At 48.7% G+C, this 12,409-nt stretch overlaps 1 protein-coding gene across 3 annotated transcripts in view; it reads right to left on the bottom strand.

Moving 5' to 3' along the window:
* GRK3 (G protein-coupled receptor kinase 3) overlaps window positions 1-10,120 on the bottom strand; it is a 73,075-nt gene extending 62,955 nt beyond the window's left edge. For 2 of the 3 annotated variants that reach the window (XM_063143961.1, XM_063143962.1), the window contains exon 1: window positions 9,937-10,120. In XM_063143961.1, the coding sequence (XP_063000031.1) occupies window positions 9,937-10,049 (113 nt within the window). In that variant the 5' untranslated portion in view covers window positions 10,050-10,120. The remainder of the gene's footprint in view (window positions 1-9,936) is intronic. The other variant, XM_063143963.1, reaches the window with a different exon arrangement.
* Window positions 10,121-12,409: the final 2,289 nt, after the last annotated feature.

The raw sequence follows: 12,409 nt of genomic DNA, 5'->3' as shown, positions 1-12,409 counted from the left end.
AGGCATTTAACAGCATGAGCTGAGTTTGTTTTTAACAGACCCCAGAATAGCTGTTTTTATAAGCATACTGTTGTTTTTATGCTTTTTATGTTTTAAAACTTTGTATATTTGTTTTTAATGTTTACTGATTTTAACTTTTGCAAACCACCCAGAGAGCTTCGGCTATGGGGCGGTATATAAATGCAATAAATAAATAAATACAATACCAGTCTTCTGCCAATCTGTGCCCACCAATACCCAAACCAACACAGCAAAGCTGCTATTCAAATCCAGCTTGAATTCAGATGCAAACCTTCAGGCCGCTCTACAGCCTGCTCCAGAAACGAGCTGATTTCTTTGGAAGGAGAAGGAACAGCTGAGCCAGCTGCAAATGTGCACAAGTGTACAACTCTCCAGTCCCAGAGCTGGAAACATTTCCCCCAGAGAAGGGCTTTTGACACTCTCAGTTAGGGTAATTAGTCTCATAAAGTTCATTCATTATTCTGAAGGGGGGAAAGAACGTAACACTACTAACAACTGCTTCCTAGGGATACTAGGAGGGAGAAAAGACGGGGCAAACCAATTTTCTTTAACAATTCATTTTGGATTAATCGCCAGGCTGACCATTCGGTGCAGGAACACAACAGCTGTCGTTTCCCCCTGCAAACACCAGCAATTAGATGCTGCCACCCTTCCTTAAAAACGGCTGTCTTTCAGATTTTATATATTTTGGATGGGCTTCGCTTTCATTCTCCAGTTCTAAATGATCAGGTTCACTTCCACATCTTTCTAAATTTGTAACCACTGTGTTTCTCCAAACCAATCCTTCATCAACAAGTTGTACTCTGTCGTCATTCCTAATGCATAAGGGATGAAGTCAATTAATATGGTCGCTCTCCGTCATTAAACCAGCAAATAGCCAAGGCGGAAAAAGCGCTAAAGTGCTTAAGCTTTAGACCACGACATGCCCCCAGGAGACTGATAAGTGGGCAATATCTCATCTTTCTCTTGAGCTGCACAGACAGAGCCACCAAAAGAATGGCCCACGCATATGCAGGACGCTAGAAGGCCTCCAAGAATCAACTCTACCTCTTTGGCTCGATTGACCACCAGAATCATTCTGCCTCCGTTCACACTTGCCCAACAAGTTTCAGATTTTTTTAAAACTATATTTTATTTTGAAATAAAGTTTAAAAAAGGCAACAACAAAAATGTGTATATAACAAGATCACTAAAGAAACAATGAAATTCACTAAATATAATTCTTAGTCTATTACCGTTTTGCTCGTGAGACACTACAGTAAAATAGCCAGAGTAGGAACTCAATGGAAGTATGAAAATACATGTTTTACAACATATATAGGGAGTGTGCATGAGTAAGTGTGTGTGTCTGTGTGTGTCAGAGAATTAGTCAGAAAAAATATGGGCAACTGTTCCTGGTCGGAAATTGATCATAGAATAGTTGAGTTGGAAGGGGCCTATAAGGCCATCGAGTCCAACCCCCTGCTCAGTGCAAGAATCCACCTTAAAGCATTCCTGACAGATGGTTGTCCAGCTGCCTCCTGAATGCCTCTAGTATGGGAGAGCCCACAACCTCCCTAGGTAACTGGTTCCATTGTCGTACTGCTCTAACAGTCAGGAAGTTTTTCTTGATGTCCAGCCAGAATCTAGCCTGTTATTCCGTGTCATGTTTAAAGGGCTTCCACATAGGAAATAATTAGAAACCACAGTGCCATAGTAACTTTTTTAACAAATTAGGATTCCTTGTTTGCTGCACTTACTGAATTTATACATAATCTTAGTCACCCAAATTTTATCAGCCCAGTGCTGTTTAGTGGATTATTTTGGAGACTTCCAGTTATGTGCTATACATGACTTTGCAACTGTATACAATTGTTTAAGAAGGCTTTATGCAGACATCTGGGGTCATTATGTGCCAAAAAGATGAAGCATATCTTTAGCAGTCTAAGGTAGCAAAATTCCTGACTGTAACCAGCAAACATGTTCCAATCTGGAGAGCACCAGGTGAAGGAAATCTGTTGTAAAAATGCCTGTCAGACAACTTGGGATTTCACAGAACTCGGGAAAGACTTCACCACCACGTTTTAAGGCACCCTTCGTATTCAGCAGATGTTCTTGGTACAAAACAGGGCAGCCCGTTTACTAACAGGGACTGGCCGGCGAGATCACATTACGCCAGTCCTTTTCCAGCTTCATTGGCTGCCAGTCCAGGTCCGGGCCCAATTCAAAGTGCTGGTATTGACATTTAAAGCCCTAAACGGTTTGGGGCCAGGTTCTTTGAAGGAACGCCTCCTCCCATATGTACCTGCCCGGACCTTAAGTTCATCTACAGGGGCCCTTCTCCGTGAGCCCCTGCCAAAGGAAGTGAGGCAGGTGGCTACTAGGAGGAGGGCTTTCTCCGCTGTGGCACCCCGGTTGTGGAATGAGCTCCCCAGAGAGGTCCGCCTGGCGCCTACACTGTACTGCTTTCGTCGCCAGCTGAAGACCTTTTTATTCTCTCAGTATTTTAACACTTAATTTTAACTTAAATTTAAATTTTACTGTTCTAACTCTGTATTTTAATCTTATATCAATTTTGTTGCGTGGTTTTATCCTGGTTGTGCTTTTTATACTGTATTTTGTAATTGTGCTTTTAACATGTTGGTTGTTTTATTATGGTTTTAACTTTTGCGAACCGCCCAGAGAGCTTCGGCTATTGGGCGGTATAAAAATGCAATAAATAAATAAATAAATAAGAAAATGGGGAACTGAAAAGAACAGCTGAGCAGGCAGCACTTCGGGCACCCAATTCCCATCCGTGGCTTTCAGATCTTAAAGACCTGCAATGCCACCAAACCAAGCATGAAAATCGCCCCAACCTTGGAGAACAAAAGACCCAAGTGATGCTGCAGTGCTACTCCCAGGAACAGGCTGTCACGTCTGAGACTTATTGAGCTCACAGTTCAGTCAAAACAGGAGAGGACCCTCGAAAGTTCATTGCAGAGTCAAGTCACGGGCTTCATGGAAGAACCCAACTTACCTCCAGGAGTTACGACTGAAAGCAGGTGTTGCGGCTTCAGCCGGCTGACAAGCTAACCACAAAGCAGCCAAACAGCATTTGCCATATTTCTTAGCAAGAGATAATGTCAGTGGAAGATGTCGTGAGCTGTCAGTACCTGCTGCAGATAAACAGCTACCAAATTTATAGCCCCGGGGTTAATTTTGTTTGGGGGAAAACCAACAATGGAGTATAGCAAATGCTGGGTAGAGATTTGTAAAGGGGGGATTGTCTTGGCAACAAGCCAGTGTGGTGAAAGGGACAGTATCAGCCATGAAACTGGGAAGAGCTGGGTTCAGATCCCTGCTCAGCTATGGCTCCTCATTGGCTGGGCCTGCAGAAGTCACTATTGTGCATCCTAACCTCGTCGTCGTGAACATCAACAAATGAACACATCCTGATCTACTCAGGGGAAGGCTGATAAACAAAACGCCGACTCAGAGAGCTGAAAGGCAAGGCCGCTTTTATGAATCTATAGAGCTCTCTCTAAGACACTGCACAATGTTAGGCTTAAAGATCTATTGTATTTCTATTTCGGAAGGATTATGGACCTTCAGCTACGCACACAGAGCTTGAACACACAAAACTGTCTTATACCGTCAAATGGTTGGTTCAGCTTGCCAAGTATTATTTACTCCAGTGTTTCCCTGACCTGTTGCCCTCCAGATGTGCTGGACTGCAACTCCTGGCGTTCCCAGCCAAAGGGGCACCAGGTTGGGGAAGGATCGTCCGCTCTAGCCTCTAGAAGGGGTCCCACTCAGTTCTGCAACCTTAGGTGCAGAGGACCAAACCTGGGACCGGATAAAAGCAAAGCATGCAAGCTCTAACACAGAATTGTGAGCACTCCCCAAACTGATGCAGCCTTTCAGAAGGGTACACACAGAACCTACCCTCTGCATGAGACAAGAGGACTTATAACAAGAAACTGTTATAAGCAAGAAACTGTTATAAGCCCGGGGCAAGTCACCAATTCCAAGACGCTCTCATTGTTACTGTAGTAGCTCAGTATTAAAGGGGGTGGGGGAGGGACAAGCCCTCTTGCTACACCCCCCCACACACACACCATTGGCATCACTAACTTCATGCCCCTGCTGTTCCTTGGGGCTGCAGGCGTCTCAGTCCTCATTGAGACATTTTAATACACAACTGAGCGTGTGTTTGCACAGGTGCGCATTTGTCATCAGGAAACATGGCAGATCCCGGGACCAACAGTCACAGAAAGCAGCGCTGAAAGGCGAGTGATGATAATGCGAGGAGAAGAGGCAGAGGAGGGTAGAGGAAGAGACACCAGCTATTGAAGAGCTAAGAGCAAGTGCCATGAGCTACCTGAAGCTCTCTTGCACAAATCTACGACCGGAGAATGTCCTGGTAGATTGTGTCCTTGGCAAATATCGAGCTGTGTTCCGACACAAACACTCTTTTCCAGCCTTTTAAACCACAGGTGATGCGCAGAACTCCTGGGGTTCTAATGGGTCATGTTCTCATTTGAGCCACATTATTTCTCTCCGAAGGATTTGGGGCACTTGAGCCCTCAAAGCCATTTCCCAGAGCAAGAGTTAATTACTACCTGAAATCTAATTAGGAAAGGCTGCTCTCACCTCTTTTACTGTAGGAAGAGCAGAGCTTACAAACCTAAGAATCAGAGTTGGAAGGGGCCCCAAGGGTCATCTAGTCCAACCCTCTGCAATGTGGAGGAAAACCAATCAAACCATCCATGAGAGGCGGCTGTGCAGCCTCTTCTTAAAAACCTCCACAACCTCCGTAGATAAACAGTTCCACTGTTGTACAGATATTACCATCAGGAAGTTTGTCCTTACATTTGATTGAAATCTAAGTAGCTGTAACGTATACCCGTTATTTCGGGTCCTAATTTCAAACAGACACGGTGGCTTCAGGTATCTGTGTTAGCACCTCACCCTGGTGCTGGATTATCACCTCCATCATGATGGCAGGTACCAGGATGGGGGAGGCCAATCAATGGAACGCCTAAAACAGTCCGGTCTTTGCAATTTGCCGGCAGATCTGATAAGCTTGCCCCATACTAGCCTTCGCTCAACTTGGCACCCTCCCACATGGGAGTTGTAGTCCGACACATCTGAAAGGTGTCATGTAGGCTGCCCTGTTACATACCAGGAATATTTATTATTGAGCAAGGAGCTAGCAAACACACACACACACACACTTCAGCACTGTCCAACGCTGCTCCGTTCCCAGACACAGCAGACGGCTGGACCATGTAGCTGACCGCAACACCTGGAGGACCAATCCATTTGTGCCATCATCCTCTTAATGTGGCGCATTACTTCTGTAGCCACCAATTGAAAACATTGATGTCAAGGAGGGTTGTTGTTTTAAAAGAGAATTGGGGAAACAGCTCTGGAATTGAAGGATGGGAGAGGAGACCTTTTTTCGCCTTGCCTCAATTGTCTCCCCACCCACCCCCCAAAAGAATGCTTCTCATGAACAAAACAAAACCCAGCCTTGAAATCTCGCTGCAGCTGTTCTGCTCTCCGCTCTCTATTGCTTTGCACTGCGGGGGGCAGAATGGGGGGAGCGGAGAGGTTTCTTCTTCCCCGTCCGGGTCTCAATCTAGGATTGCATCAGCGCAGTCATCCCTCTCGGAGCAGACAAGGGCTGCATCTCTCCATAACAACCTAGGCCAGGAGCATTGACATTCAGTTCACGCACCAACCTCAGCTCAGCCTGTCTAGAATTAGAGAAATACCTGTTTCCGCGAAGAGAGCGGTCAAAAGGTACGCCAGTCCCCTACGCTAAGAGCACGTTATTATGACGATCACTCATTGGGATTTTAATAAGCCAGCCGGGCAACTGACAGCCCTACGCAAGAGAGGACGTGAGCATGCACAGACAGACCGAGACACACATGTGACGTTCATATGGAAAACTAGGTGGGGCACTCCCAATATTGCTCATCCCAGGAAAAAAAAACCCACAAATTGCCTGTGTCTAGCTATATTCCAATTCCTCATCTCCTGGCCAGCTACAGGTATTTGTCTGCATGTTTAAAACAGAAGTATAAATACCATTCACCATCAATACACCACCAATGCGGCCCTCGGAACGTCGTAGGATCACAACTCCCATCTGCCCTAGACATCTGGTAAGGGCTGATGGGAGTGAGGGACATCAGAACTTGCTTTCTATTGAGTCAGACCCTTAGTCCATTTAGCCCAGTATTAACAACACTGACTGGCAGTAACAGCTATCCAGGGTTTCAGGCAGGATTCTTTCCTCATCCTACCCGGAGTTGCCAAAAATTGAACCTGGGACCTTCTGCATGCAAAGAATGTGTTCTCCCACTGAGCTACGGCCCCTCTGCTGCGGTCCGACAACATCTGGAAGGCTGCATGTCCCCATCCCAGCAGGACAAGGCGGCAATATTTATGTCCCTCTCCAAAGAGACCATATGAGCCTGTCATAAAAAAACCGTGAGAAAGAACCACGCTTTCACCATCAGGAAACTCAGGAGGCTGAAGGCGCAAGACCACAGAGGTCTCCACAGAAGTGAAGCCCGTGGAGATCTGTGAACCCAGCAGTTTTGCAGGTTCAACACCCTGGCTAAAGGTACCTTTGAGGAAATATGGTATTGCTAGGATCTCACAGGCCACACTTCCTTTCAGGCTTCCAAGACACGCACACCACCACCACCACGTACCACCTAGGATGAGATGTCCTGCACCCGAGCCACTGGAGAGGTTGGGGACGCAGTTGCAGGAAATGGATAACAAAAGGCCCAACGCAGACTTAATGCAGCCACCACTTGAATGTCCCTCGATTCGCAACCCCACAGACAGTCCATGTGGTGCGCCTTTGCCCGACGCAGCTCGGGGCCAATTTTAACCACGTGCACACACAAGCTCTCATTTTTATCCCGTTTGTGTCAGTGTGATGTAACTGACATCACTTCTCAGGTGGTCAAAAATGTGGCTGGTTGAAATCTACACATGGGGGATCGAGAAAAAACTTCCTGTGGCCATCCCTGGACATGGATAGAAGTCCAGATGCAGAGCAGGGGCGTAGGTCCTGTTTCATCCTTAAGGACGAATTCCATTTCAGAGAAGCTTTTGGCAGCTGGATTATGGGGGGGGGGGGGACAAAGGCAAAATGGGAAGGAACAAAATACCAAAACCACCAGCCTATGGGATGTTGGATGGAGACCTGGAAGGTAAGAGGGTCTTGTTCCTCTCAATCCATCTACCACTTTACCTGCCCTTTTTCACCACACCAGTATGTCCTTGTGCCTTTCTCCTTGGGATGCAGTTGGCTAAAATCTTCAACAACTGAAGTTTATTTTTTAAAAGGCCCTCTAAAATGGGAGCTGCAATTCAAGGGCAGCACTGAGTAATCCCAGCACCCCAGACGCCATGGTAAGCGATGAAAAGGAGAGTTAAAACGCCCAGCATTCAGGCAGAATTTTCACCATTTCTTTGCCACGTACATTCAATGACAGGGAAGAGGGTCTGACATGGGGGGTGGGGATCAATTAGGCTCCAATATCTGACTGGGGAGTTATTGATGGCCCAGGTAATGGCTGTGGGTGCCATCTGAGGACAGATGTGGGGTAGAGACCTGCAAAGTCAGAGATGGAAAAGGGAGTCTACATTCCTGGCAGGAGAGTTTGGGCTAGAAAGGAGTTGGGCAGAAGGTAGATCTGCAGATGTTTGGGACTCCCATCATCCCTGGTCACTGGCAATGCTGGCTAGAAACTGTAGTCCAAAACATCTGGAGAGCATCAGGCTAGGCCTACTTCTAAGTTAAAAGAAGAGCCTCAAGAGCAAGCCTGGAAAAGGACAGAAGTCTTCAAAAATGGCTACCTGTCAGGGTAGAGAAAACCAGGAGTCCGATGGACCAATGACAGAAGGCAGCTTTGTACATACACACAAATTCTCAAAGAGCAAGAGAAGATCTCTGGGGGTCCTGGGATGAGTCAGCGCTGCCCTTCATTTGTAACCCTCTTTTTAGTGGGACTCCAATTTGCTTTTAAATCTCAGTCATTCAAGATTTTTACCCAACTGCATCCCAAGGAGAAAGGCACAAGGACATACTGGTGGCCAAATATGGCAGGTGAAGGGGGCGGGGGGCGGTGGATGGGAGGAGGAGTGCAGAAACATCTGAATCTACAGTGAAAGAATGCACAAATATTTGAAGTGAGCAGATAATTGCTTGCCATTGTTTATACCGACTTTGAGAAAGGATGGCAAAGGGGAGAAGGTTGCTATAGGGCCAGGAGCCTTGCAAAGCCTTATAAATATATCAAATCCAGGCTGTATTTTCACAATTTCTTTGCCAAGTAAATTCAATTAGAAGGAAAAGAGTCTGACACGTTGGGAGGGAGGGGTCAATTTGGTCTCAATATCTTCAAAATGTCTGACTGGGGGTGTTACTGATGGCCCAGGTACGTGGCTGTTGGATGCCATCTGAGGACACACAGACAAGTGGATGCTGATTCCTGCCAGTTAGTCGTAATACTTATTATTTTTTCTACAAAAAAAAAACAGCCAACGGGTTGAAAGAGACAGATGCTTCCCCAAGGGTGCAATGAACTCAATTAAGCATCACTAGACAAATGAGGGGAGGGATATTTATATGTATTGTGGTGGCACTTGTAAGATCAAGCATTTTCTCATAAAATGTGTGACAAGAGTAAGCTGGTGCTGGGATAAAAGGAATGCAAAAAAAAAAACCCCAGAAGGGATTTTTTTTAGGGTGTGCCACATTGGCAGGGAGAGGGCCCAATTTATGGGGAGAGGGACAAACAAATGACACCGGAGCGTTAATTAGCATGACGTGGGTCCAATTTGGGGGTGGGGGTGGGTGTATCCCAAGCAGATAATATGCAGTAAGAAGTCAAAGCTTGCTTCGCTGCTCATCCCACTCCACCCTGCTGCAAAAGGAGCCAATATTTGGGGGGTGGGGGGTGGAATAGTAGGAAAATGCCAGGAAGGCCTCAAATGGGTGAGGGGGCTTATAAAAGAGATGATGGGAAAGGAAGAGGGGAGGCAGCCGATCCTAACGGGGGCCCTCCCCATCCGTGGATAGCTGGAGATGTGGATGGGGGGCATGTAATATTTATTACAATATCAATATTGTAAAAGATATTATAAGCCCCCTCCCCCCAACTGGGGAGGAGTTTTTTATACCTGTCTTGACCAGATGGAGAAGGGGGTCAGAAGAGGCTTATAAGGGGGGGCACTCATATTTGGAATAATAAGGGGGTTAGTCTTGACCTAACCTGCCCCCCTACCTGTGTGTGTATGTGGGGGGGAGACTCATATTTGGAATAATAAGGGGGTTAGTCGTGACCTAACCTGCCCCTTTACCTGTGTGTGTATGTGGGGGGGACAACTCATATTTGGGATATTAAGGGGGTTAGTCTTGACCTAACCTGCCCCCCTACCTGTGTGTGTATGTGGGGGGGGACTCATATTTGGAATAATAAGGGGGTTAGTCTTGACCTAACCTGCCCCCTTACCTGTGTGTGTATGTGGCGGGGGACTCATATTTGGGATAATAAGGGGGTTAGTCTTGACCTAACCTGCCCTTTTACCTGTGTGTGTATGTGGGGGAGGACTCATATTTGGGATATTAAGGGGGGGTAGTCTTGACCTAACCTGCCCCTTTACCTGTGTGTGTATGTGGGGGAGACTCATATTTGGGATATTAAGGGGGGGGTAGTCTTGACCTAACCTGCCCCTTTACCTGTGTGTGTATGTGGGGGGGGACTCATATTTGGGATATTAAGGGGGTTAGTCTTGACCTAACCTGTGTGTATGTGGGGGGGACTCATATTTGGGATATTAAGGGGGTTAGTCTTGACCTAACCTGCCCCCCTACCTGTGTGGGGGGGGAGGTGACCCCACTCCCCCAATTCACCTCACCTGGGCTCAGGGAGGACGATCTTCTTGCTGGCGCGAGCCGCAGGCGAGCTCTTGCTCTTTTCCATGGCCATGAGGTAGCTCACGTCCGCCAACACGGCCTCCAGGTCCGCCATCTTGGCCGCCCTCAGGCCTCGGCCTAACCTTGGCCTGACTCTTCTGGGCTCGACGTGGCCTCCTCGGCCCGGCCGTGGCCTCGGCCAATGTGGTGGCGGCCCCCTCCCACCCACCCCACTCACTTCACCTCACAAAAGCTGAGAGGAAAATGGGGGGGACACCCACCTCGGCCTCCCTAAGCCCCCTGCCCCCAATGTCACCCCCTTTTCCTATAAGCTCCCCTTCCCTCTCCCTGGAAGTGACCCACAAAAAAACCACTCACACTTTCCTCTATCTATCCCCCCCAAGCCCCCTCTTTCCTATGGGGTCAAGACGGGGGGGGCTCTTATCCCCCACAAAAGGAGTATCACCCCTTCCAAAGTCCCTTATTTTAAATATAGATTAAACTAACCCCCTCATTTACTCCCTGACCTTCTAAATGACACCCCACTCCTCTGTACCCCCCAAAAAAACACCCTCCTTATCACCCACAATTAACACACACACCCCAATATCCCCTCTATAGGGCTATGCACTATAAACTTCGCCCTCTCTCCTCCTCCCCACCCTATTTATCTAGGGTGAGTCCTAGGGAGGTTTGCTAGTCCTAAGGGGGGCATTTCCCCCCCCCCGCCCCACTGCCTGGGAGGATACTAGGGATCCCCCTCCTCAAATCCGGGGTGCCTTAAAAAAGGCTCTTTGCTGCCCCATTGCAAAGCTGCAAAACATGCAAAGTGGGGGGAGCAGCCCAGCCGCTTCTCCCCCCACCCCTCCAAGCCTTTACCGGGCACCGGCTGCCCCACTGCCCTCAACGCCCCTCTTTTGAGGGGGCAGGAAAGGAGAGCAGCCGGGGGCAGAAAGGGGGTGCATTGCACACGCACATGCACACGCGCAAAGCACACACGCAAAGTGGGCTTGCAATCTAAGGGAGGGGATGCAAAAAGGCAGCAATTGAGGAGGGGGCGAGGAAAACGAGGCGGGGGGGAGAAAGGGAGGGGGCAGCCGGACCCCAAATGCAGCTCTCCCCCCCCTCTTCCTATTGCCCGGGGGAGGGGAAGGGTCCCTCCTAGGAAGCGCCTGGGTTGCTGCTGCTGCTGCTGCTCCGGATCTTCGCTGTTGCTGCTGCTGCTGCTGCGTGCATTGCCTGCAATCCGGTGCAAACGCCCCAATGCAGATCCTCCGGCTCCTTTCCTCCTCCTCCTCCTCCGGCTTTGCAGGCTCCTGCTCCTGCCTGCCGGGGCTGAATTAGGCTCCTCGGCGCCTCGTTGCACTTCCTTTCCCGGCCCGGGAGGAGGAGGAGGAAGAGAAGGAGGAGAAGGAGGCGGCGGCGAAGCGAAGCGAAGGCGGCGCCCTCCAAACTATGGCGCTGGATCGCCTCTCCTCCTCGGACCGCGCCAAGGAGCGGAGTCGCGCCGGAATCCGATGCGTTGGGGCGGGGGGGCGAGCTACTGATGCTGCAGGAAGCTGGATGCAAGAGGGGAGGGGGTGGAGGCTGCTTGCAGCCCACTCACAGGAGCAGCTGCACTTCACACACCCCCGAATCATTAATCCGGAGTAGTTACCCCGCCTGCCTAAACTAACACGTTGCTAATCCGGGTTAAAGGCCTGGCTTCTCCTGAAGAAGCTGCCAGGGTCAGGCTATATGCACATTTAACCCAGTGTTGCCGGCACTTTTGTAACCTGGCGCCTTCCAGATAGGTTGGACTACAATTCCCAGCATTCCCATCTTAGCTGGGGATTATGGGAGTGGGGGCCCGACGCATCTGGAGGGCACAAGGTTGCAGAAATGCTGGCCTAGGCTCCCCCTCCAGGGTGAGGTACAGGCAACTTGTGGCCAACCAGATGTTTTCCATCGTTCCTCACCATTCTATGTGCTGGGGAGGGCTGATGGGAGTTGTAGTAGGCTGAAACATCTGGAGGGTGAAAAAAGTTGCCCACCCCTAGGCTAGACAGAGTGAGTTTTTTTTCCACGACTGTCCTTTTAGCTAGGGTGACCCTATGAAAAGGAGGACAGGGCTCCTGTATTTTTAACAGTTACATAGAAAAGGGGATTTCAGCAGGTGTCATTTGTATATATGGAGAACCTGGTGAAAATCCCTCTTCATCACAACAGTTAAAGGGGCAGGAGCTATACTAGAGTGACCAGATTTAAAAGAGGGCAAGGGCACCTGCAGCTTGAACTGCTGTGATGAAGAGGGAATTTCCCCATATATGCAAATAACACCTGCTGAAATTCCCTTTTCAATACAACTGTTAAAGATACAGGAGCCCTGTCCTCCTTTTCATAGGGTCACCCTATTTTAGCTGGAGGTGCTGGGAACATCTGTGCAGAGCGCATGAGCTCTTCCATTGAGCTGTGGATCCTTCTCTATAGAGCATC

The sequence above is a fragment of the Elgaria multicarinata genome, chromosome 18 (assembly GCF_023053635.1).
Source record: "Elgaria multicarinata webbii isolate HBS135686 ecotype San Diego chromosome 18, rElgMul1.1.pri, whole genome shotgun sequence".
Taxonomy (NCBI): domain Eukaryota; kingdom Metazoa; phylum Chordata; class Lepidosauria; order Squamata; family Anguidae; genus Elgaria; species Elgaria multicarinata.
The sequence above is the reverse complement of the archived record's forward strand: the minus strand, read 5'-3'. Positions and strand labels throughout refer to the sequence as shown.